At 38.2% G+C, this 27,307-nt stretch overlaps 1 protein-coding gene across 1 annotated transcript; it reads right to left on the bottom strand.

Moving 5' to 3' along the window:
* Nucleotides 1-210: 210 nt before the first annotated feature.
* Nucleotides 211-27,307, bottom strand: LOC140950612 (structural maintenance of chromosomes protein 4-like). The gene is made up of 37 exons (XM_073399852.1): nucleotides 27,095-27,307; nucleotides 26,752-26,943; nucleotides 25,655-25,831; nucleotides 25,088-25,252; nucleotides 24,701-24,828; nucleotides 23,827-23,924; nucleotides 23,262-23,304; nucleotides 22,582-22,666; nucleotides 22,262-22,327; nucleotides 20,943-21,020; nucleotides 20,698-20,743; nucleotides 19,597-19,637; nucleotides 19,204-19,260; nucleotides 18,658-18,779; nucleotides 17,977-18,085; nucleotides 17,680-17,741; nucleotides 16,880-16,949; nucleotides 16,625-16,786; nucleotides 15,893-15,933; nucleotides 14,997-15,129; nucleotides 14,469-14,523; nucleotides 13,327-13,454; nucleotides 12,341-12,445; nucleotides 10,509-10,635; nucleotides 10,163-10,214; nucleotides 9,591-9,642; nucleotides 8,965-9,050; nucleotides 8,655-8,736; nucleotides 8,150-8,212; nucleotides 6,301-6,474; nucleotides 4,889-5,002; nucleotides 4,266-4,343; nucleotides 3,841-3,996; nucleotides 3,402-3,478; nucleotides 2,091-2,169; nucleotides 1,325-1,429; nucleotides 211-421 (listed from the first exon to the last, which is right to left on the bottom strand). Exons 1-37 carry the CDS (start codon nucleotides 27,275-27,277, stop codon nucleotides 275-277), a joined length of 3,738 nt encoding a protein of 1,245 aa, XP_073255953.1. The 5' UTR covers nucleotides 27,278-27,307; the 3' UTR covers nucleotides 211-274.

Raw genomic sequence — 27,307 nt, 5'->3', positions numbered from 1 at the left:
ATTTGCCTTTTCTGATACATTTCGTATGTTTTTGTCGTGTTGTAAAACACGGTACAACAGCCGTCCTAAATGGAATTCTTATAAAGAGATTTTTCCGATTATGATCGATAATCGATCGGGTCGGTCCGGTCAATCTGATTGTTTCCGATGATCCATTATGAAATCGCGGCCGATTCCCAACAATAGAGAGAATTACACAATAACGATGTAAAAATACATTTTTATTTATAATACAACAATCCCTCTAGATACTAACTGGTCGCGATCTGGCTTATCAGGCAGTGGATGCTATCGCTCGTGGATTGATTGCCACACTCTTTGTACAATTATCCGTTTTAAATATACCAATGAGTCGGTCAGCTAATTCAAACATGTTGTTCCGTAAGCTGATGATTATGAACTGTGCATTTTTGGTCCTTTCCTGTAGAGAGAACATAAAAAGCGAAAGAGCTGGTAAGTACGTCTTTCACCCTTTTTTCACCGTATTTATTCGATTAGGTGTCCTAGCCGCTTCTTATATTTTTGGGCCTTGGAAGTGGGCGCTTATTAAATTTTCATTATTTTCAGCAAGTAAGTAAATTTTCCAACAAAACAGCAATAAGGACAAAACGTGAAGATGTGCCGGAGCAGAATTATAACTGTTAATTGAAAGTTTATTTAAAAAAGACTAAGAACTCGTTCGGTCTTCTAAGTTTCTTAGAAGTACCTAGTCAATTTATATCTCATCGTCAGTAAGGTCAATAACCGAACTCTCTGATGTTGCCTCGTAGATGTCTCACAGCCTAACGTCTGCGAATGGGGCAGTCGACGAGGAGCAGATAGGGTAGTAAAAGAAACAATAACCAATAATCTTCTTGTCTACTTCAGTTTTTTCTTAAGGGGGAGAGGTTGGTGGGTGTTGGTGGGCGTTTATTCGAGGCTGGGCGAACTTTTATACCCTACAGGTTTGGCGCTAATTCGAAGTTGGACGCTTAATCAAATAAGTACGTATCTGTTTACAACGTTCTCGGTTGAGTCTACATTCAGCAAAAGTATTTCGGATCAAACGGTATACATCTTCATCAAAACAAATAGACGGAATTAGGAGAGGAAAAAAGAAAGAAAATTGGCGGAAAAAAAGAAAGAAAACGAAAAAATAAGACAGCGCCGCTTGATCTAACGGAGCGACCAATTTAAGCCCCACAAAGTGAGGTTTGCATAAAACCCGGCATCAGGAAAGTCTATTTGACTCTTAGGATTTACAAAAAGATATTTAGAGTTTTGGGTGTGATTTTAATTTGATCAGTACCAGGGGTGTACATTAACAGTAAACACTGTTGCTGACCTTAATGTAGTTGGCCACAATTGACACATTTCTGAAGTCCAGGGCAGCATCGATTTCATCCATGACGTACAAAGGTGTGGGCTTGTAGTGATGAAGAGCAAATACCTAAACAAGCGGACAAAAATGTAACTTCCAACAAGTGCAACGTGCATTATATCGAAAGCCGTTACATTAAAAAGGCAAGCACGCAAACAACACACTACCAAGCCAAAGAATTGGACACCTAATTCGGCCATGCTAGGGACTCTCATGGAACAAAAATATCTCGTTGGATGGAAAACGACCCAGTGGGGGAGACTTGCTACAAGTCGACCTTTCACAAGTTCTTAGAAGTAATCGAAGCGAGCTTCAAAGCATGAGGTCGCGCACCGACCGACGAAATCTGGAGGTCAACTTGTTTCGCCTGAATGGATTTGAATCATAATAAATTCACGCGGGAAAAAAATGATTGACATATGCTGTGTCGGGAGCCGCGTGAAATATCTTTCACTGTCCTATTGGTCAATTGTCCTGACGTCACCGCCAGAATTTTCGACCGGTGAATTATGAAGTCCTTCAAAATGGCATAACCAACCAGGAAAAAAATTAGGCTTATAGAAAGTCTAGCAGTGAGGCAGAAAAGTAAAGAGAATACATCATTCGAAAAAAGCCAATATCCTAATTCGTTTCAAGATCCCACAGCGTTGTTTTTTTTCTCCAGCGAGGTGTTTTTGTACCATGCGACCGTTTTGTGCAAAGGGTCCATGTAAGCAAATCGTAAACCTACCAAAGCAAGAGAACTCAGTGTCTTCTCTCCACCTGATAAATTTGAAATATTTTTCCAGCTCTTCTTTGGTGGCCTCACACTGAGAATTGAAACAGTGGCAATCATAAAATGAAGTTAATTAAGTATCCAAAGAGAATACACCATACAGTCAGTCTTCACGATGACTTTATAGAGACTTTAAGGGCCTGTTTACATGAAGGTGTGGCACGCCAGGAAGGTTCGGTAACCCGCCTATCCATATAATCTCTTAATTTGATCCCGTTTACATGATAGATGGGGTGACCACATGAGATATTATATGGACAGGCGGGTTACCCCACCTAAGCGAGTTACCTCACCTACCTAGGGTCCCACACCTCCATGTAAACAGACCCTAAGATCCGACGACGCGACGGCAACGTCAAAAAACCAATAGGTTTCGTTGGCAAAACAACACCTTTGCACGTGCACCACACTTTTTTAAACATTTCTTTGCCGTTTTTGCATGATTCAGTTATTGACTACGACGTGAAATTACCTAATTTTACGTTTTATGGAATATGTGAACTAACGACGACGAAATTTTATTTCTCTTTAACTTGGATATGGTTCTTCGGACGGTTTTCCTACATTTGACAATTTCAGACGGTAGGAATAATCACAACTGAGACTGAAGAACACAAATTTACTTTTAAGCAGCGTTTCGGCTGCCGTAGCGTTCTCAGATCTTGAAGTCCTTAATTTCAAGGTGCTCGTTAAAACTCTGGAAAAGTCAACATGCTGTCAAAAAGGCAAGGTTTATTACAGCACACAGTTGACAATGAAATGTTTCCATTAGAGTAGTATAGTGGGGACGTTTTACTCCGTTTTTGCGTAGAAATCTCGTTAACTTGCACAGGATGGTATCCTGCGCAAATTTACGAGATTTCTGCTTAAAAATCCGAGTAAAAGACCAGAAGTAAACGTTCTATGAGAATCTGTTGATTGGGCAAGAAATAAGTGTTTGTGGTCCGCATTAACCTGTGTCCGTAAAAAGCGGGTTGAAGAGAAAATTAAAGGCTTTTCCCCATTGACAAAGAAAACTGTCCATATTTAGCGTGTCCGTAAAGCGGGGTTTCGACCGTATAATGAACACAAAATGACAATAGTTTAGGACTTACAATCGCCTCAAGAGAACTTGAAAACAATACTTAAGTAAACTTTTGGAGGGACAACAAACTATTATAGTATTTTTTTTAAAGGCCTATTAGAGGGCAAATGGGTCACGTGGTACAAATTATCGTTTGCCGTTTACGTGATTTTAAAATTCCTTTCTTGTATTGTGTTACTAACCTGAAAACAATTCCTTCAGAGAAAGGATCAAGACTGTCAACCAGCTCCAGCTCAGCATCACCGCCAAGAGTAATCATCTACAATGGGGAAAGAAAAGAGTTGTGGTAAGGAGTTGTTACAGGAGGTAGCGTGGCCGAGTGGTTAGCGCGTCGGACTCGCAATCCGGCGGTCCCGGGTTCGAGTTCCGCTCTGGCCACTTGCTGGATTTTTTCTCGGTAGTTCCGAGTTCAAATCCTCGGCCACGCTTGTAAATAGCCAACTGGTGGCCTCCTGCCAGTTGGGGTTTTTAATCCTGTTATGTTGCATTTGAATTATTTGTTTTCTAAATATCTACTGATTGTAAAGCGCTTTGGATCACTAAGAGAAAGGCGCTACATACGGTAAGTGTATATTATTGTTATTATTATTATTACTCATGGCTAGGGAAGTAATTAAGCACCTGGTACATTTCCTTGAGTTTAGTCGTGATCACGGAAAACCCTGTCATAAATTCATCAAGGCGCTGTTTGCGCATGGCTTCATGCTCTTTTCTTTTTTGATCACGATCGTTGGTGACGTCATCAAGCTCCTTGACTCGAGCCAGGTAAGCTTCTTCCTACGGAGTACATATCATAGAAAAGGTTACACAAACTTCCACATCATGTGACCACAAACAAAGCGTGGCGGTGGGAGGGAAGGAAACCAAAAATCTTAGTTTACAAAGTCAGTAAGAGTGATATAATGCCATGTACTGATTATAGTGAATAGTCAACCTAGCAGCAAGGTTTATTAAAGATATTATTTCACATGATTTTACATTTGAAGGTTCACACCCCACGCTCTTGACATGGCGAAAATGAGGAGGAGACGTTTGCTATACATTACCTTTTTACGATATTCAGCAATAGCTGCCATGTTTGGTTTCATCTGCTGTAATTTTTCCTCCAAAACAGTAATTTCATACTGAAAAAAATGCATCAACAAAATTACAGACAGGCCTCTAGAATCCGGGCCAGAAGACGAATGAGAAGGATGCGTCTTCAGTTTAACAGGTTTCCTTAATTCAAAAATTAACGGCAGGCTTTTTGATTGAAAATTACTAATTCCCCTTATAATAATAATTTAGAAGTATAAAAACGAAAAGCAAAAAAGCAATAGGTTTAATGAGCAAAATTTTAACTCTGCACGCGCGACACATTTTTTGGTACAAATGACTGGGTATGACTTGCAATTGTATCTGAGGTACAGAAATAGCATTTAAAATAAAATAAAAAACAGAAGTAAGATATTGCTCATGCACATGCATGTTTTTAGACAAGGTAGTGAATTTCAAGGATTTTTCAACACCTAATAAAGAAATCAAGTACCTTTCAAGGACCTTTACCGAATTCAAGGACTTTTCAAGACAACTACTAAAACTCAAGACCTTTACAAGATTGTACGAACCATGCTATTATATGGTCATTGTTGTATGCAGTAACTTTCAAACTAAAAATCCTGCTGCTTACCATGACAGTTTCTTTATCAACCCCTTCCAGTTCCTCCCGCGTCAGAGTTGGAAGACTCTCTTCTGGTTCAGCATCAGCAGAGGCACTTACAGGCTGCAGCGACAGCTTACTCAGCTAAGGACACAAATACATCGATAACAATTAATCAACTATATGCAGCTATGAGGGTAGACAGTTTGATAGTCCTACGGTGGTGGGCTGGGTGGTAAACATTTCATTGTTATACAGAATAAAGGCCGGTCAACAGACACTGTCCGACAGAGATGCCCATTTGTCTGGAAACACTTTCGCTTTACCGGGCATTTTAACAGGACACGTAAAAAAGCGACCAGAAAAAATGCACTTTCACACAGTCATCTTTTTTCATCCTATATTTTTTGCTTGTTACTAGGCTTGTAAGTTGAAGGTATAATCGTGCTATTTTTAACATTCTCACAGGTCAGAAGAGAGACAAGTTCGACCTAAGACTTGTTTGGTCGGGCAATAGGTCACTGGTCAACACGACCGGCAAATTCCCAAATATATTTTTTGTCTTGTACAGTGGAATCCCGAAAACACGAAACACCTAGGGAACAGCAAATTGGTTGGAATTTATCAGGAGGTTTGAGAAATCGGGGGTAAAATTACAGTGTTTGACTGGCAAAGAGAAGATGGGTTTGGTTCGCATAGGACAATTGCACGATGTCGTCATTTTACTACAACTACCAGAATCCTTCAGTTTGTGTTTTCTTGTGCAAATTAGGCCTATTGTTTTTTAAGCCCGAGCAAGATTGACAAATTTGAATAAGAAAGCAAAACGAAATGAATTCTGGTAGTTGTAGTCAAATGTTGAAATCGTGAAAATGGCCTATAATCGGCAATTTCGAAAAAACCCAGTGTTCGAGAAATTCCCCTGTATCTTTTGCTTGGCTTTTTTGACTTGAGGGTCAATAGCAATTCTATCAGTTTGAAGTTACTGAGCAACAGGTTTTCTTTTTAACTAGTCGAGAAAATGTACTTAGATTTAAAATTTCATTCATTGATTACGTTAAGACAAAACAGTAAATTTTAAGTTGACTTTAGATTATTCAATTTACCTCGCTGAACAGTTTAGTTGAATTTTTTTTTGTAGTATTGTAAATGTGATGATCAATAATAATAATAATAAAACATAAACATAAATTGCAGCACCGTTGTTTTCATCTTTGATGGTTAGTAGCTTCCATAACCAAACTTCTCTTGCCAACGTGTTTCGTTGTTTACAAAAAACAAGAATTTGATCCTTCATTGTAAAGTCCGCGAGCAGGGTCTCCATTTTTGGCGAGCGCGGCGAGCGGCGAAGCCACGAGGGGTGGAGGTTTTTTCCTCGCTCTCGCGTGACTACTCGCAACTCCCCCAAAATGAAGAGCTTGCTCACAGGCTGCATTGTATACCTCTTTCTGCCAGTGCTTGACCTTCTGTTGATTTTCCTTCAATACAGTCTCATATTTTTCTACTTCATGTTTGATATCCACTTCTTGAGCTCGCAGCTTGTTTTCTTCCTTCTCTACTGCCTCCAGTTCTTTCCTCAAACCTTCCAGGGATTCCTCCATTTCCGACATCTCTTGCTGTGTGTACAATAAGCACAATAGAGAGTTTTAGATCCGAGTTTACCGCGAGCCTCTGACCGCTGGAGGTCACGTGACAAGTCTTTCGCGTCACGTTTGAGGTTTACGACGTGCGTTTTCAACGTGGGGAGATAGGTTTTCACGTTATGTCATTTACCTGAAAGCTTTTAGTGCATAATTCTTGTTTTATCCCACGTAATGATACAAAAAACTTGTGGAGCAAGTCTTTATCCATTTACAGAGGCACAAATTCGGGCGAAATGCTAAATTTGATAAATCCTATTGGATCTTGAAAACAAAAGCCATTCATGGCAGCTGATTCAAAATGGCGGCCGTAAAATTGCAAGAAGAACTAATGTAAGAATTTACAGCTCTTTGCTGCTAGATAACCTTGTGTTCCCGTAAATTTCTTTCAATTTCACTGATTCATTTTTCGTCTATTTCTAAATGGAAAAATAAACCAGAATCCACTTCTTTAATCCACCGCCAATCTAAATCGGATTATGTTTGAACGTCAAACCGCAAACCGCGGTTAGAGGTTCGCGGTAAACTCGGATCTAAAACTCTCTAATATTAGCTCTCTTCTAAAAAGGAAGATTTGTTAAGTAACCTCTGGTTTTTACGAGCGACGCAGAAACACGTACAAGGATAAAAAAAAAACACCTGTTTTACCGTGAAAATGGCCAGCCTAGACTCAAATATAAGGACAAGCACAAGGAAAAACTGAAAACCCAACTTGTAATTCCACGTAACATTTCTAGGAGATCTGTAAAGTTGCTTATTCTAGATGGCCTGCAGGGCTCAAATCAAGATACCGTAAACTGCAGCTGCTTATAAGCTCTGGACTTACAAATCTTTGTAAGGGGTTTAAAGAGGGCTCATAAACGGAGGGCCTTATAACCGAAATAAAAAAGCGCTTCGAAACAAGCTATAGCAGTGCTGATCAAAATACGTTCTGCTTCTACTGGTTTTTAACCCTTTCAGTGCCAAGTGTGGCCAAGGGCAAAATGCAACAAAAATTCCCAAATTTCGTTTTGTAAAATTTTGGAAACAAATAGCAGTATTTGAAAGTACAGGCAGAGAGGTTTCATTTGAATGATCACATCATAGGATTTTGTCCACAGACTCAAAAGTTAAAACTACCTTAACGGACTCCAACATTCACTCTGGTAGAGAAAGGGTTAATTAAGCTTCAAAACGTCATAATACATCATCTTCTTTTCAATAAGCCATTTGCACGATGGCTTCATTTTACTACTACGACCAGAATCTTTCAGGCTTTTGTTCTGGGATTACCAAATTTAGATATGAAAGGAAAAACCAAAAGCACTCTGGTCGTAGTAGTTAAAAGATGCCATCATGCAAATGGACGTTACAAGCTGGAAGGGGGCTTATAATCAGATGTATTTTTTGTTTACTGGTAAATGTGCATATAACTGGAGGGAAACTTTAAAGTGGGGAGGGGGGTGGTGGTATAAGGGGCTGTTTTGGTTTATAGTATTTTTCTCAGTCTTACAGAATTTGACTAAGCTATTAGAAAAGGGTTTTGAGTTTTATTAATGAATTAACTTTACCTATGTTCCTCCACGCTGAGGCACAATTTAAAAATTTCAACGCTTTCTAACATAAAAGGAAAGAAAAACAGAGGTGCATCTAGTTTCACATTACAACTAACCTGAGCCTTTTCTAAATCTTGCAGCACGTTGCTGGCCTTCTCCTCTAAAGTCGTAAACTCCTCCTGTAAATAATGAAAAAAACACACACAATAAATCAGTCTTACACGAACTTTTCTTGCTTCTCCGCAAGGAAGAACTTCGACAGACCATCCAACTTGTCTGAAAACGTCTGTGAAAGCATAGCGATGTATACTAAGAGTAAAACTACTGTGCCAAGGTTTGTACTGTTATACTAGACCTGTATCTAGTAAATCTTATGGCAATAAGTCTGTGAATGTCCATCGCACAGATACCTTAAATCGTACTTTCAACTTGCAAATATTTGTATTCTACTACTAAAGTACGTGAGACTTCTAAACAGCACAACACTTTGAACCAAGGTTTTAGGTGACGAAATACGTCATTTAAAGTGTAGGATTCAGATTTCTCCACCGAGATTTACAAGTTATGATTTTTGTATTTAACTTATGTGAACGTTATTATCACCAATTTCGAGATTCCCACCTCAAGCCTTTTAATGTTGGCATCATTTTCTTCAATGTCCTTCATGAGTGAACTTATATTGTCCTCCGCCTTTTTGGTGTTCCTAGATATTATACAAATATCGAGATTAAACATTACGTTTATGGGTGAAATATATAAAAACGATAAATCACTCCTCGACTTCAAACTCCTGTGGTATCATGAGTGTCACTATTGAAACGAAGCCTCTTCAGTATCACCTTAGCAGTTAAGCGGTTGTTTTCAGAACAACATGTACACTATAAACTTGACTGAACAGTCTACTCTTTTCATACTCATTATAAACACCTACCTTTGACAAGTCTTGATAGCAACATTTGCTTTAGTAATCTGTCCTGCCACTTCATCCATAGCTTTGGTCATTACATCCACTCGGCCCTATTAAAAGACAAGGAGACTAGACTCAGCATAAGACACAAGTTGCTCATCTGAAGTCTACAGCTATAGGCGGCTTACTACTGGTCCATCTGTCAGGGGAACCCAACGACGGTTTCCTCCTAAATACATTGAAAACACCTTTTAGGCTGTCCAAAGTACTTTTATCTCTGAGAAATGCATTCTAGACGGCGCAGTAAAATTTGTATCTGTTCGGTCATCCAAGGGAACTTGAGTCTTTTCGAAATTTCAAGGGCTTGACAATTATTTTCCCTAAAATTTTAGATGAAATTTGTAGTATTACGAAAGTGAGACATTTTCTAATTCCTCTCTTCATCAAATTTTTGAATCCGAAAATTTTAGGTTTCCTTCAGAAAATCGTAGGGAATTTATTAGATAAGCTTCGAAAATTGTACATGAATCGAACGGTCATCTAGAAATTTTTAGCCTTCCTCAAGTAATAGAAAATTCTAGGCAATATTTGCTTTTCGTGCCCCCAATCTGTGAATGGGATGGTAGTCTATTTCGGGGATTAGAACTGACCTGTTGTGTCTTGAGCTTAGCACCACCAATCTCCATAATTTGCTTATGAAGTCTGCCAAAACAAAAATCTCAGATAAGAATTTTTACTCCCTTCAAAATCTCATACTCAGGCTGTATTCACATTGCACTGGACGAATTTTCGCCTGACTGAAAAATTTGAGCAGGCACTTCGCTCATACGGAACCATTCAATAGAGCGATTTTCGCATGACCTTGAAATGAAAACGAACAAACAAAACAGAAACAACAAACGAACGGATTGCAATGCCTTCTACATATTAGGGTTTTCTTTGGCAGGGAAACGAAGAGGCCATATTTTGATCCTTTCATCCATTGGCTGATAAAACAAATAACGAACACTTACCGAAACCAAGGTCAAGGTCATAAGAAAATTGCTCTATCTTCGCTGTGTTCACACGGAACTTTGAACGTCTAGGCGTCTAAATTTTCGTGAGGTTATGGTTGTTCCCTATGTCCGAAACACCTAAATGCAAGAATTTTAACCCGGTCGAAAATTATTCTGGTGCAGTGCCAACATAACCCAATCATTCAAATAATCCGTTAAAAACTTACTTCTGCACTTCCGTCTCAATCTTAGCAGCTGACGTGGCCGCTGTCTGCCAATCTGTGAAATGTCAGCAAGGTAAAAATGTTAGGAAAGATGTAAAAAATTGTTCGAGCTACATTAAGCACTACAGGATTAGCTAGGTCGGTAGAGCGCATGACTTCTTGGTTGCGGGTTCGACAGTAACTAAGGCAGTGATTTTGTTACCTCTGCGTCCTGCGTCACTGACGCATAAAAATCTCCAACGACGCAAAATAATTCATGGCATGCGTCCCGTAGGACGCAAAGAATGATCGATCGATTTGGTATATCTTTGCCGTTAACAGAAACATTAATAAATTTAATATTTCTTACCTTTCTCATGCTTTTTCACAGCATCCTGCAGTTGCTTCAGCTTGGCTTTGTCTGGTGTGCTTTCTTTCACCTGTTTTTCAAGATGTACTATCTGCTGTTTTAGGGCCACTTCCTGTTCATCCAGCGCCTTCAGGAATCAAAACAATAAAATATTGTAATTTCAAGTACCGCATTTATTCGAATAAGCGCCCAACCTGGAATTAGCGCCCACCTCGAATAAGAGCCCATCCTGAAGGCAGAAAAATTTAATAAGCGCCCAGCCTCGAATAAGCGCCGCATCTCATGGTCCAAAAATTTATTAAGCGCCCAGGGCGGTTAATCGAATAAATGCGGTAAATGTAAAGGTGATTTCTTTCCAACGAAACACCTCGAAGCCCTTGATGCACAAACTTGTTTGCAGGCCTAGTTGGGCAAGTTTGCGCGAGCTGATGAAGTCTGCGAGGAAAAGTTTTTCCTTGTCCGATTCTTCTCGCAGGTCTCGTAGCCGGCTTATACTAGTGAGCCTGCTCGCAGGCTGGGGGAAAAGCTGGATTACCCAAAGAAAAACCTCTTAGAGCCACGATATACAGATGTATGTACCACACGTTTTCTGGTTTGCCCGTCTAAGTCTATGTACGCACTATAGCAGAGTAGCTTTTTGTGCCAACAAGAAGAGCTATTGTGAACACCCAATCCGATAAGTAACTCTTCACTATTGAGATCAGCGCGGTGCAACTTCGCTCCGTTACAGGAATTGCGCCGAAATCACGGTTCTTATTTGTGTGAACAGAAGCTCTATTCGGTATGGTTTTGGTGCCGGCGCAAAACCTATCCCGTATAGTGTGATTATAGCCTAAAACCGGTGACGTGGGGTCCGTTTCTCGACAGTCCCGAAGGTAGCTTTTCGGGCCCGAAATCAAATACCGTAAAATTCCGAAAATAAGCCCCGGGGCTTTCATTTTTCAAAGGCCCTTTCTGAGGGGCTTACTTTTGGAGGGCTTATCTACGCAGGGAAATTTGCGTTTCAAAATCGATTGGGCTAGCCTTATAGTTGGAAGTAAATTTACCGTTTTTGCTTTGTTTTACTTTGTATTTGAGGGCGATTTTCCAAGTACAAGCCCCGAAGGGGCTTATATTCGGAGGGGCGATTTAACGGAGGGTTTTTTTGCGTTACCGATTTGGGGGGCTTATATTTGGAGGGGCTTATTTTCGGAATTTTACGGTATTCAAATCAAAATCTAAAGAATAAAAGCACTGGTATTAGCTAAAAAAATCAGTCGATTCTCCTTTGTTAACTAACAGTCTTATCATGTTAACTGCAAAATTCTTGAAACCTCGATCTTGAATATAAACAAAAACGGGTTTTCGGGCCCGTTTAATATCGGGAGTTTTAAGAAACGGCTCCTGGTCGAACATATCATTTTCATTTCTTTTTCTGAAAAGCAAAAATTCAGCGTTTTCAATTACAGCCGGTGGCCAGCGAAATTCGTGGGCTATTTCACGTGAACTCGCCGCCTACTTTTCTTTGGAAATTACCCCCGTTTAAATAGAGTATGCATGTGCTGTCACTGAATAATAAAGCCAAAATTTAATGATGTCTGTGTTCTGTTCAAACACTCTAATTTTTGCTCCAGAATGCTGGAAATACATTCTATGCATTCAAATTTTTCCAGGAACTCACGCTCGCAAGTCGCGCCTTTACCGGGAGTTTGTTTCCTTCGTCATCTACTCCAAAGCTTTTGCCATCTACTTAAAATCTTATCAAAAACACTGAAATTATTTGCAGGTCTGCATGCTAACTGATTTGAAGTTTTAGTAGGTGGATGTCAAAGTGCTTTTCCAGGTTTGGGTACCTTGGTCTCCATGTTATATTTCTGTAGGTTGTGTTCTGCAGTTGACAGTTCTTTCTTTAGTTCATCCACCATTTCTTCGAGTCTTGTCTTGGATTCTCTATATTCCTGTAGTGTGAGAAATTGCCGGGTCAGGCCAAGTTTTTTCAAACGAAGAAAATGCCATTTTGTTTTTAATAAACAAATAAAGAGGCCTTGAATGTGCTCTGTTCTGTTGTAAACAACGCAGAAGGCGGCTAGAGCACCAAAAAAATCTAGGAGGAAACACGAGACGCAGTCAAGTATTTCTCCTTACAGTACTTGCTGAGTGCTCCAGCGGCTTCTAAGTGCTTTGCTACAGAAAAGAGCATGTAGTCAAGGCTTCTTTATTTGTTTATCAAGAAAATGGCTAGCGCAACTGAATAAGGTACACGCCACATCTCAAGGAATTACACCTGGACAACCAGGGTAAGAGAATCGAATTATACAGAAATCCGAGCGTGAATAATATTTCATACAACTGCTTAGCTTTAGGGAAACCTTAAACGCAACTAATGTAATAAAAGCACACGGCCTGGCACGTGACCGCCGAAACAATTCGCCAAATTGGCAATTTCAGAGGCCAGATTTATTTTCTACTCGCCGTAGCGACCAAAATGATCACAGCTTGGAGAGCTGTATCTAGAAAGAAGAGAGCAGAGAGTGTATATAAACCTGACTTTGGGCATTGGAACGCACAAAGAAGCTATTGTTTGGCGGTCACTCAAGCGAATCATTGCAGAGAATTCCGTATGCCCAAATGCCCTATAGTCAAAGCAATCTTCTTTTTCAATTAGGGTATACTTAGACTCGCTACAAGTCGACCTGTCATAATTTCTTAAAGTGAGCGAAGCGAGCTTCAAAAAAGCGAGCGACGAAGTCTCGAGGTCGAAAAATGGCATAACCAACCAGAAAAAAAATTAAAAGAATAAAGAATAAAGGATTAGGGTATAGTAATCATGTAACAATACCGCAGCTGCTTTTGTTTCGTTCTCCAAAGTTTTCTCCATGGCCTCAAGCTCAGCAGGGCTTACATCAGCTACAATACGGGAGCCCATCCTTCCTTTCACAACTTTGGTTCCTCCACCACTCATGGTACCTTCAGATTTAGTAAACAGCGAGTCAGCTTTGAATTATGGCAGATCTGTTCTTATCAAAGTTGCTTGGACATAATTCTGGACAAGATTTGATATTCTTAAAAGCAGGGGTTCGCAAAAGTTAGCCTGTTTTTAAGGTCATCTTTTAAAGCTATCTGATATGCAGGACAGGACCTGAGACTAACGCTACCAGGCTAGGCAAACTCAAGTGAAACTTCAGCTTTGGCCGGTAGATTATTGCTTCATTAGCCAACTGGACTAATGGAATTTCGAAGCAAATGATTTCCAGACAGGAGGCAAACTAATAGATCGTTCTTACATGAGCTCACAGCGGCCATATTGGTTTACAAAAACTGAAACGGCGGCCATGTCGGTGTACAGACATCCTGTGGGGATTCTTATGTAAAAACGTTCCTAAATGCCAAAAAATTCGCATAGCTGGTGACCACGTGAGTAACTATCTATCTATAACGATCTCCAATATGTTATTTCCCTATCAAATTTCAAACAAAGGAACTTATAAATAATATCCTTCAGGACACAACCTTTTTTCTCTCAAGGACTATCACAGACTGCTACCAGGATCTCAATGTAATGCGTTCTCCGCGGTTTTTGTGAGTGTATTTATTACGTAGCTAGTCTTTGCTCGTCGGAATTCTCAGCTCGTCAGTGCTGGGCCAAGTAGTTTGAAATTCGATTGGCGCACATCAGTTCGTTCGTATTAGTCTTCTGTTCTTAAATTATTTTCCTACAACTGTAGTTTAAGTAGAGTCGCGGAAAATCTTCAGTCTTTGGCCTTAAAATGAGCATGAACCATGATGTTTAAAAAAATACACGCTTCATAAGCGCAAAAAGAATTAATGTTCCAGATATTCTTTACCACGTTCATACACACTTTTATCAATACTTATGGTCGGAAATGTTACTGGTCACAGTGGAAAGAAAAAGAATAATGTGGATGCAAATTGGATAATAAAGGAACACAGTTAATGCAATGTATAGAGCGATAACTTTACCTGATTGATCAATTAGCTCTCCCTTTAAAGTCACCACACGCCATCTTTTAGATCCCTGAAAAAAGTTCCTTCTATGATTACAAATTTTTGCACCACTGGGCACTTAACCCTGGCCCATTCTTCGGACAGTACTAAGACAACATAGGTCAGGGTCCTGGTAGGACTTTAAAAAAAGCCATGAGCAGTTGCATGCTTGCTTCGTTTTATGATTCAGTTGGAAGTTGCCCAAGCGAGTAGTCGAGTATCAAAAGTTACTTTGTCTTGCCCAGAGGAAAAATCGACTTTTCATGAACGATTGGACGGGACTTTTTTTTGAGCCATGATTGACAAAATTATGGTGCTACAACTTTTGGCACCAAAGAGGAAAACCCTGACTAGATTTCTATTGTTTTCCTTCCTTCAGTGGTTTCCATTACACTTGCAAAACATCGACGAAAGCATTATTGTTATAAGGAACAACAAAAATAAAGTTTTTCATTTTCTCGGGTTTGCTAATCAAAGGAAAACAGCAACGTTCAAAGGCTTTACCTGATAAGCAATATCTGTCGCTTGCTTGAGGTCATTGGCAACAAGAGTGTTTTTGAGAGCAAAGTAGAATGCTGTTCGTATCTGATCGTCCTTGACGCGGACCAAGTCGTAAAGGCGTGGCACATTCTGTGGTCTATCGAACAAAAAATAAATAAAATATCATCAAAACACACGTCGTCGTTTGTAGCTTTATTTTTTATTTTGCCAGATTTGGCTGGGACACCAAAAAAGCTTGCTTCAACTAATAAGCACTCAAAGCAGTCTCTTTTCCAGCTAGCCATAAAAATGGATCTACATTCCTTGCTGTTTTTGAAACAGAATTTCCTTTTCTTAGCCTTTTTTCGGACTCATAAAAAGGAAATGGCCAGTTGATCCACGAGGGAGGTTATCTTCAATGACCTTTACATTCAGGCTGTAATGGCCATTCCCTTTGGCCTTAAGATTTTGATTATGCCTTTTGGACTGACCAATGCACCTGTTACATTTCAGCAACCGATGGCGAAAGATCTTATCTTGGTGTTGCGATAGTGTTTGTTGGCACCTTCAAAGAGACTGTAAAGAGGCTGGAAATTGCGCTAAGGCATCACTATGGGAACGATCGAAAAATGGACAACACGAAAGTGAAAATTCTCGAAAGATACCATTGTCCTATCTAGGTAATATGGTGTCTGCTCTTTGTGTTCACTCATGCAGACAAGATATACTTGCAAGGACATTTCCAAGACAAAGCAAAAAAATAAAGCGAGTGTACATCACTGACGAAATTTGTTTTTTTGTCTTCCGCAATGGGGAAAATAACGGTGGTTTTCCGCAAAAAATGCCGTCTTCTGAAAAAAAAAAACACTCATCTGGAACTATAAGTGTACTACTCAATGATATACATTAAAAAACCTTACGTTTGGATCTTCGAAGTTGCATCTTTTCTAAATTTCTCTATCTAGCGAGGCAGAACCACAAAGAAAAATGAGATACAAGTAATTATTTTAACAATAAACAACAGTAATTCTCTTTATTAATTGAAAGTAATAACCTTTCCTTGGAGGTACTTAGGGGATCACACTACTAGTATCGTCACGTATTTTACCAAAAATCTTGCTATTCAGCGACTGAAAATATCTCCAATTTCAACATAAACTTAGTTAAGATTAAACGTTACAATCGCCAACTCTTTCCCTGCAGTCATTACCAAATGTTGAAGCTGAAGCCGCAACATGCTGGTAAAAACTTGCACGGTAAATAGTTGTTTCAAGGAGATAATTTCCTGCTTGCACAACTCAGATAAACTTCTATAAGGTATTGGATAAGAGCAGTCATAGATCCCAGAATCTGAGAAATGACTAAGGTATTAATATGCACCCTAGAGTCAATAAGAGCAAAAGCAAGTCTGTTATCTAAGAAAAATTGAAGGGAGCTGAGTGCTCTAAGCCTTTGAAATCCAGGGTTCCCAGTATCTTATTTCTTCAAAAAAAGTTAAGATTTTCTGGTCACCTGGGAGTAAAAGTTACGCACAAGGGACTAGAGCACAGCGTTGGAAGGTTCTCTGAACACCTAACACCGACTCATTGTCCCTAAATGAACAACATACATTGTAATTAAAACAACACGATAATAATTATTGACTTCCATACCTTGTCCAAGCCAATAAATGTAGCAGTGCCTATATCATTTTGTTTTAAAAAGGTGATACACTTCTGGGCGGTGTCTATACTGTCACAAACAATGTTGTCTAATGGTCCGCAAGCCGTGCTTATTGCTACATCATATTTATCATCTATGGCACCAAGATCCCCCTGAAAAAAAAAATTTGTTGGCAGCTGTTGTAAGGGACAAAACAAAACATCTTGTACACGCAAGAAGACAATGACGTCTATCAAGACTCTTACCAGTCGACCAAAGATCCCTTTAATTTTCCCTGACTCCTTTTGCCGCATAAGAGCTTCAAGGATCTTACCACTGCGAAATAAAATAAAAGAGAACTTTTATTGTGTAACGCCAATAGCTGTACGTACATGACACTTTAGCGCTGTTTAAGTGGGGAGATACAGATATAGCTGTGCGTGGATGACTGGTTTTTACAAGGGTGCTTTGACACTTGATCAAAAGGAACCCCTAAAAAAGAAATAGACCTTTTTACCGATACGGTGGCCATATTGAATTAAATGTATTTAAGGAGTATTATGGGATGCCCAGGGGGCATGAGCACGATTTGAAATCCTTGCTTCAGCATTTACGCTCACTTTTTTGGCCAATTTTTCTTTAAGTTTTCCTAGAAAAAGATTGTAATGAGAAAAACAAGATCGTTTTGCCGTTTTTGGATGTAATAGTGATTACCTTTTTTCTGAGAAATATACCTTGAAGTTTTCTTTTTGCCCAAAAAGCGTGCGAAAATACTGAGCGAGTGTACCCTGGCCATCCCATAATACTCCATAAGTTTGATAAATTCAGTATGGCCGCCGTATCAGTAAAATGGTCTATTCCATACAATATTTATCCGCACACCCAGATTGCTTCTGTTACATATGCTCATTGTCATTACCACTGAGAACCAATAGCATGGGTTAACAGTTAACAAAGTATTGCAACCCCATAAAAGTAGATTAGCGATGCTATAAGAAAAGGAAAAATATAATTAAGGAATGTAGAAATGGAATCACTGCTTTTACAATGCTATACTATAGCAAACCTTCTGCGAGATGATTGGAAAGAGCTTCTTGCTTCTTCTACTTTAGTTCTCATACTACGAAGCTAAAAAGAACAAATAGACTTTAGGAAAAAGGAAAAAGAACATAACTTTCACTATCTGTTTGCAGAATGTCAATGGCATTGGATAACTGAAATACCAGTCAATTTAACGTTATTTGAGTATCCTGAACTCAACACAACACAACATTAATTTTAATAATAGGGGGAAAAAAAACAACCGAAATTTTTTTTTCAATTATTTATGCATATTTTTCAGCTGATTGTGATCTCAACAGACCTCTTCTGAAACTTTCTTTTCTCCTTCAATAGCCTTCACCAAGTCTGCTTCTGCTTTTTGAAGTCTGTTTTTTAATTCTGGAACTTCATCCTGTAATGACTGGATTTCACTACAAAGAAAAAGAGAGGTACACGAATACAGGCAAGGATCGAGTAACTGAGGTAAAACTACTAAAGTAGCATAGTGATTTTTGGATACCATAAAGTGATTGGGAAAACATAAACAAGAAAAAATCTACAACAATTAACCATGAATGCAAAAAAATGGATGGTCGGACTTATTTCTCCATCTATTGACCAAAGCTATCTCAAGCACCAAAAACAGCAATTTGTAGAGTGGTTTTCGTTTGAGTGTCGTAAAACCAAAACCAAAGTAATTACTCTGGCCAATCACATAGGACACAGACAATACATTGAACCAATCAAAACTCGAGGTAATTACATGTGGCTGACGCAAAGCGCGGGAAAATGCATGCGAGCGCGTCACAATTGGCTTTGGTTTTACTTCTGATTGGGTGAAAAGGTGGTGCGAATCTTTTAAGCCAATCGCATCGTGTAGAAAGTGCAAAACCAATTACTTTTCGACACTCAAATGAAAACCGCTCTATGTCTTACGCGTATCTGTAGTGATTCATGGACAATGCAATGACGGAACCTGTAAATTGCATCCACTTATTAGTACCTTTTTCTTTGCGTTCGTGTTTCCAGAGCCTTCTCTAAGTTGTTGTTTGCTTCTTGTAGTTGATTCACAACTGTTTCATGCTGACTTTTATAAATTTCCAGCTCACTCTTTGCCACATCCATCTAAAGAAAAATTAAATGCAACACTTTCAGAAAAGATTGATTTTTAATTAATTAATAATAATAGTAGGGGAAAAAAACAACCGATTAACTACTTAAACTCCTCCAATCTTGTGTCTCTTTTGTCTCAGGCGTAACATTTATAGCATAATTTGTCTCAGGCGTAACATAAATTATTATTTTAACATCCTGTGCTGACAAAAACTTGAAAATTTTAGCAATCACAGAGTAAAAATGTAATGCTATTTACCAACTACCATAAAACAAGAAGCTTGCTAGACTCCTTTCACATAAAAGCATAAGTAACTATTACGAGCAATGGCTACAGCTGTGTTCTCTAGAGGCAGATGGACAAACATGTTTCTGTGTTTGTTAGTCACAAATCTTTGGTATTTGATTTTAAATTAAGACAAGCCTGAACACAGACCTTTGACTTAGCTTCATTGACAACCTTGTTCCAGCCCATCAACTCTGTTTCTTTTGCCTGAATGGAGAGTGATAAAGTTAAAAAAAAAAAAATCTCAAATGGTTCTGAAGGCTTCAGTTTTGAAGCCTTCCAGTAACTTTTATTTAACTTTTATTATTATAAGAAAAAGGACCAATGACAACTCTAAGCATGAATAGCTTGAACTGTGCACTGAATTTCAAACCACGGACCAGGGTTGAGTATTGTACATGTCACACGTTATTTAGCAAGGTGCAAGTGCTACTGTACAATTTACACAAGTAGTGCTGACTGACAACATAGATAATTGAAGTCAATAGAAACCATTTTTCCACCTTTAATTTTTTTGCAGCAACTGATGTGAAACCAACCTACCTCTTTTTCCGTCTGCAACCCCTCAGTTTCCGTCTTCAAGCCTGCAGAATCATGACACATGTTACAATCTTCCTAGCAAACACTAAACTGAACTCCAAGCCAAAAAGTCTTGCAAGAAGATCTAGCAATTTTGCCATATAGATACATGTAACTTAATTAGAAACAAACAAATTAAATTGCACTCAAAATAGTCACCTAATGATGTCTGCTATGGGTGTCTTTTCTCACAAGAGTGTCTAATTTGACAGGGCTGACCAATGCATGAAGAGGAATTTCACTTTAAAAAGAGCTCATTTACAAGAGTAACAATTATTAATCATGCCCCCCCCCCCTGGCATTTGTCACTTTTTTTTGGAAAAGCTGCAAATGCCCCACCCTGGCACAACACCAAAATTGTACTTTCCAGTTATAAATAAGCTGAAAATGCCATATTTATAAGAAATCTGTTATCATTTGATCAAAATGTGTGAAGCAGCCTTCGCAAATCGTTCTTAGTCACTAGTTATAATAATAATAATGATAATAATAATAATCAAAAATTTATAACGTGCCTTTTCTATGCAAAATCAAAAGCGCGTAATTATTGCAAAAACAATCACATTGATCTGAGTAATATCAGGAGCTCCTTCTACATGTGTAAAATCAATGAAAGAACTATGAACTAGAATTTTTAACACTGTTCTTAGTTTTGAAGGTATTTAAAATAGCTAATGATAAACAACCAACAAACTCTACAAATGATGCACTAATTGTTTTTCTTGCATGTGCAAACTGATCATGATGACTGTGGTGTAGGGTAGTGATGGAGCATAAACCACCTGTATCTTTTTCAAGCATATGTATTAAAGATATTCTTCACAAAAAAATCTATAGCTATCTAAATAGGCACATTTTGAAGTGAAATATTAGAAAAGGAACGATGTTAACCGCTTCTAGAAGAATTGACAAATGCCCCACCCCTGGGCATAGGTTTTCCGACAAATTTCCCACTGCAGGGACCGACAAAATGATAAATGTCCAAAAAGGGTGGGATAAGCAGGCTTGGAGTTGACTGAGCCATTAGACAGAAAAGGCTATTATCTAAACCAAGTTCTGCATTACCTGCCATAACTTCTGCTAATTTTTCTTCCTCTGTTTTCCTTTTTACCTTGTTGAAGGAAAACATACATCAAAACAGAAATAAATAAATATATTACAGTTCTGGTTTATTATGTTTACTTTTTTACAAAATGATGGAATTCTTCTCTGTGGGTCGGGTGGGGGAGGGTTAGGGGTAGTTTGCAAGCTGGAAGCTGCTCATGATATGACTGCAAAGCAGAAATTGTGGACATTCTATGGAGCTGTACCTCTAAGTCATTTTTCTTTTCCTCTAATTGTTGCAGTTCTCTCTGACTTTTCTCAGGGACAGTTTGAAGTTCTTCCAGCTGAAAAAGATACAACACCTCACAAAGAAATTTTTAAAAATTTACACTTTAAGAGGAGGGGGTATGGTCACTTATTTGATTCCAGGTGGAAATTAATTAAAGGAAACATAATGCACATCTGGAAACTCTGTAAGCATTATGTAGATGGGGATGATGTGGTTCAGAGTTTACTTTTAACCTTATCTAATTTTAAATTCTATTCTTTGTTTCAAACTCTTTATTATACATTATTATGCCCCAAACCAAAGGAAAATAAAATTGTTAAAAAAGGATAAAAATGAACCACAACATTTCTATAATCAATCATTTTCATCATAAACAAGGATGACACTGCTTTCCTCTGTTGATGGAAATGTAGTCAAGTGAAAAATGTGGATCTTTCTTCAAGTTATTCTACACATTTAAGGAAAGTGAGGAGAGGGAAATTAGCATGCTTATTTACAGGCAAGGTTGTCCAGACTGGGAATTGAACATCTACAACCTGAGGCAAACCTGACATAGTTTCTTCTTACTTTTGCATCATACTACTATCTTGATAAAACAGAAAATGTAAGCCCCCTTCCCACCCCCTATTCAAAGTTGTTTAGGACCAAAAGCCAATGAGTGTAATTCTTCAACCAACAAGGGATAAGAGGAGGGGGGAAAACAGACATTCAGTTGGTGACAGTTTCCATTTTTGCCAGGATGACAGGAAAAACTGGGTTTTCTTGTGATGTGTCTCATCATCTTTTGTCCGAGGTTGTATGAAGTTCTTTTATTTGGTTATATTTTTCTTCTGTTTCATATGATAGTAACTGTGGGGTCATGCTCAGACCCCACGGTAGCTGGGGGAAATCCCCGGCCCTCCACCCTTAGTGCAGGGTTGTCATTAAGACCCGGGGGCCAGGGATTTCCCCAGTTATTAAGAGAGTGGCCCCCAGCTACTTTTATTGGAAAATAGAAGAAAAATAGAACCATAAGAACCCAGGAGTCATTTCATAAGTAGGTTGAGTATGATCGTCCAGGTGAACACGCAGTCTTGAATAGGACTGTTGTTGTTGACAGTGACGTTTCAACAACCTCTGCAGTAGTCATCTTTAGAGTCAAAGATGACTACCAATGATTCTGCAGGTGACTATCGCACAGGTTGTCAAACGTCATTCACTGTCAACAACAACAGTCCTATTATTCAGGACTACGTTCACCTGGATGATCATACTCAAACTACATGTACTTATGACATAAATTTATTTTTACTGTACCTTTTCTTTTTCTTTTTGGAGATTCTTCTGTAGCTTTTTCTGATTTTGTTTTGAGTGCTTGAATTCCTACAAAAAAAGAATCCGAAAAAGAAAATGAAAATAAAGTCATGATTAAGTCCAGTTAATGAAAAAACAAAATTTTCAAGAAAAGAAATACTTGTATGTGAGAGCTGAGGATCTGATCACACATAGTAAAATAGTTGTCTGTTACTTCCACATATATGCAGATGTAAATTATTAAACATGAACAGTTGTATGGCTTATCATCAATATTAGAGAGAAAAAAATTTTCCATTGAAACAAGTTTAGTGTGCACAAACCTCACGCAGTTTTATATCATCTCTTTCATAAGCTCCAAAGCTCTTCCTAGTTTCTTCCACCACCTTTTTAAGTTCCTCATATTTTCTGAAACATTGTGAACACAATAGGACTTTTAATAAAAGAAAGGAGATTAATTTATTTAGCCAGGCTTTCAAACTGTTTGCACACCTTCTGTTAGAAAAATTTCCATATCCAGTATTGATAACCCACTTAACCCTTTAAATCCCAATATCCAAATACAAATTCTCCAAACTGGTCTTCATACATTTCCTTAAGAATGAGTTAAAAGAATTTGGTAAAAGATCAAGGTATTTTCTCTTTGGTGATCATTTTATTATTATTTATCTCTTAACAATGTATGGATAGTGTTAGGAGAATATTGATGTTGGACACCATTGGCATTTAAAGGGTTAAATTAATTCATGACCTCCACTTTATAGCTTGAACGAAAACATGCAATCTGAGTGTAAAATGTGAACAATTCAGTTTCACCCTTGGTCAAATTTTAGTCTTTTTTGTCATTGATGTGAATGGTACGTGACTTCTCATGATGTTTTCTATCAAGTTTTAGGTCGACAGCCTGTATAAAGTGGACACTATAGAGACCTCCCCGAGGATGTCTGCTCAATAAAGTACTCACTGAGCACGCCTATAATTATCTACCTGTTGTGTTACTTACTTTGCAGCTTTCTTGTGCTCTTTAGTATGGCCTTTCTTTTTCTCTTTAAAATATATAAATATACATCAATAAATAAGTAAATTAAATTAAAGGAAGGCATACTACAGCATTTGGGTATTCATTAGAGTAAAACAGAGCTGCAACTGTATACCTGTCACTTTCACAATTACATGTATGCAGCATGCAAAGAAATGTGGTCAGATAGCCTGGGGCTAGTGGATTTTGCTATTGGGTCAGTGAATTCTGTCTTTAACTTGCCCAACAGGCAAGTGAAGTTTCTTGGGGAATTCAAATTACAGAAGAACTGTAATCAATCCTGCTCATCCTGGTGCATGCTAGCTACAGCTTGCCCAAATGGCAAACTGTAAAGCTGACTTAATTTCTTTGCACCTTGCATGTATACTGTAAGTTGTCTAAATGTTGTGACAATATAAAATCTTTTTCTATCGCACATGTAAATCTCTGGTGTCTGCACCAAGAGAGAGTACATGTACTTTGACACATCGAAAATCACTCAATCTACATGAACTGTTCTGGTAAAAATGATGTAACATTATAACAGTACCAGTAAATTCAGCAAGTTCCTTCTTCAAGTCATCATATCCCTGTTTGATTTCATCTCTTTTTTCCAATGCCTTTTCTTCATTCAATGAACACTCACAACTGCAAAAACAAATGGAATAAGCATTCTTGATAAGTTTAGGTGAAGTATGCTTGTACAGTGTAACTTAATAGTCATCACATTAATTTAACAAAAGCTTTTAAAGAAATGATAAAAATATTTCATGTGACACAGACTTCAAGGGCTAAACCAGAAATGCTTTACAGCTACACTGTATACACTTATGTTGGGAATTGGCCTCTGTTTATCAGAACTCACTCGATCAATCATTGAATGATTATCAGCAGAAAAATCTCTTGATAAGAATTCCATTCAAAATGTCAAAGTACAATTAATACAAACTTTTTGAGTTATTGGACTGTGGACCACTAAGCTTGGTATTTTCTTATGTGCTTAAAAGTGATAAAAAAATTGAAGGTACTGCCTTTGCCCTGCAAATGGCTGGACCTTCAAGTGGCTCAGATGACCACAAAAAAGGGCTGTCCCCTCTCCAGTAGGAGACGTAAATATAGGGTCCCTAATTAGTACTTTCATGCTACAGTACAGTTGTACATTGACACTCAAATAAAGTGCATTTTCTTTTTCTTCTATCAATGATTGATGATAATCGAAGATCAGCACACCACTAGTACATGTGTAACAGGTCGAAATTAAATTCAGGTTAAAAAAAACCTACTAGGTTGATTCTCAGTTACCTTTGTTTCCTAGCTCTAAATACTAAGAGAAAAAGAAAATTGGGTATCAACCTTGTTAAGGTTAAAAAAAAATTAACCTGAATTTAATTTTCGCCTGTAAACACATGCACCAAAAAACTTACATATATCTCTGAAAAAGCACATTTCTTTGTTTTGTGATGGAGTTCTCCATTTTGAGGTACTCAACAGCTTCATTCTTTGAGCCTTCCAGTTCATCCTTCTCTTTTTCTACAGCTTTAACTCTGTTCAACTGAAAACAACAGAACTTGTTTGAAGATACAGCTTTTTTAGTAAGAGTCCCCTTTCAATACATGTACTTTGCCTCATTTTGACCGATCAAAGGAGAGACACAACCAAAATAAAATTTCTCTGGCCAGTCAACATGACTTGCTACAGTCCAAAATTTTTTTGCACCCTGCAACAATTGTATACATTAAGGTCACAAAAAGACAACTTTCAAAAAATTTGATCCTGAAGTACTTTCCTTTATCTGGGATTAAAGAAATTACCTTTTCCCCACGAGCTTCATTTAGGGTCTCAACCTCGTTAGCTAATTGTTCAATTGGCTCTTTGAAGCGGCTTGATCCAATGATGTCTTCTAAGTATTCTAACATTCCTTCCTCATGCTCTGACTGAGCCTTTGGTTTCATCATGGAAATCTGTTCAACTTCTCCCTGTAAATTGAATTAAATTGATAATTCTATATGCTACATGTCACTTACTTCTGAAGTTGGCCAGAAAATTGAAAAATAGACAGGGATCAGATATTTTCTTCTGGTGAAAAAAGAAATTAAGGTCAAAATAATTTCAACCTCAACTCAACCTTTCAACCTAACCTTAATCCTAACCAAATTTGAAGGGTTACTGCATTTTGTTACTGATTTCAAAAGACTCTAGGACAACTCTAATCTCATGTACCAAGGCTCTTATCAAAGAAAAATAATATTGTAATTTTGAATCTGAAAGTTTTGAGTCTACAATAACTACTGCAAATGCCCAAGAGTTAAAGCAGGTTACCTGGGGCCTAGATATAGGCACTACACAGCCCTAAATGAGTAACTTAACTCTCAACTCACTTGTAAAATAAGAAACCTATTGTGATCCAAGTCAATGCCACAATCCTTCAGAAGCTTGGCCACCTCCTTGAATGGAACTTTGCGGTTATTAACATGATAGTCAGAACTGTTGTCTTTTCGTGCTGTGCGGGACACAACAAATTGACTTCCTGGCAAAACTTCATACTCATCTCCTGGCTTAAAATACAGAGGTCAAAGTGAACAACACTAGAAATATGAGGCAGTTTATATATACCTACTAACAGCCAAAATGGATTGAAAATATTGCACTTATCAGCATGCAAAGAAAGTCGTGTCCGATAGCCTGGGGTTAGTGGATTTTGCTATCGGGCTAGTGATTTTTTTTTTTAACTTGCCCCACGGGCAAGTGCTTTTTTTGGGGGAAATTCAAATTACAGAAGGATTGTAATCAATCCTGCAAATCAAAAAGGGTTCTGGGGCTGGTTGAAATGACTCGTGGGCTAGTACATGCTAGCTATCACTTGCCTGAATGGCGGGCTGTGAAACTGACTTTCTTTCCACCCCGCTTATAAAGAAAGAGAGAAGAAAAGGAGAGTACCCTGGGAATGAATTTGGGGAAGTTCAATTTCTTATCCGCACTCCGCCCTTAGAATGGTGGGTTTTTATAAAGGGGGATTTTGAATTTTTTCTTTTGAGAAGCCTACAAATTTTGGACCCTTCGAACAATGTTTTCAAAGATGCTAACAAATAAAAACACATCAGAATTCATTTTACAACACCACTGACCCAAACTTTAGGGACTCGATTCCAGCCATCTTTAGGGGGGAGGAGGGGTGGATGGATAATGTAACGTCTCTTGAAGCATAAATTATCATTTGAAAAGTTTGCATCTTTCAGGAAAGAGAAAAACTTCTATTTTTCTTACAAATTGGGGAATCCCTGATATGGAATGGTATCTTCTCCACGCGATAGCAAACATTTTTCCTGACTGTCTCGCACAAACTAAGCTTAATCTTGCCTTTAGTTCTTTTCAGCGTTTTAGTACTTAAATAAGCTTATTAAAGTCTTCTTAATTTTATTGTCAATTGCATATCATTAGAAGAAAGGAGTAAAACATCGGTAAGAACTGCACTTACCAAATCGATGATTTTCTGAAAATGTACAGCTACAGTGCAGCTCTGGACGTTCTGATGATTCTCTGAATTGTGTATCAGCTGAGAAACTTTTTTCGTCCGAATCATTTTCGAACGGTACCCAAACACAAACAACATGGCATCAATGACATTCGATTTGCCGCTTCCGTTTGGACCCACAATCGAAGAAAAATTCTGAAACACACAATGCGATACTTCACATTATCAAACTCATTTGCTTGAGGCCTAAACATTTTGAACAAAATAAATGCAGAGAAAAGCAAAAACTGCTCAAACTTTTAATTTACAGCCAACAATTAATTGCAACGATCAATCAAGTGTTTACCTTATGAAACGGGCCAAGTTCTTGAACTCCGGCGTAAGACTTGAAGTTTTCATTGACTATTTTGGTTATCATTAGTCGGGCGGTGTTAGCTTCGTTTTTAGGTTGTTCTGTAATCATGGCTTCTTCGGCTTCTTCACTTTCTGGTCTTGGTAGTTGCTCGTTGGAAGTTACATCGTCCGCCATTTTGCTTTTCAGTTTTGGCGCCAAAATGTT

The sequence above is a fragment of the Porites lutea genome, chromosome 10, assembly GCF_958299795.1.
Source record: "Porites lutea chromosome 10, jaPorLute2.1, whole genome shotgun sequence".
NCBI classification, from domain to species: domain Eukaryota; kingdom Metazoa; phylum Cnidaria; class Anthozoa; order Scleractinia; family Poritidae; genus Porites; species Porites lutea.
Note: the sequence above shows the minus strand (reverse complement) of the source record. Positions and strands in the feature narration are given on the sequence as shown.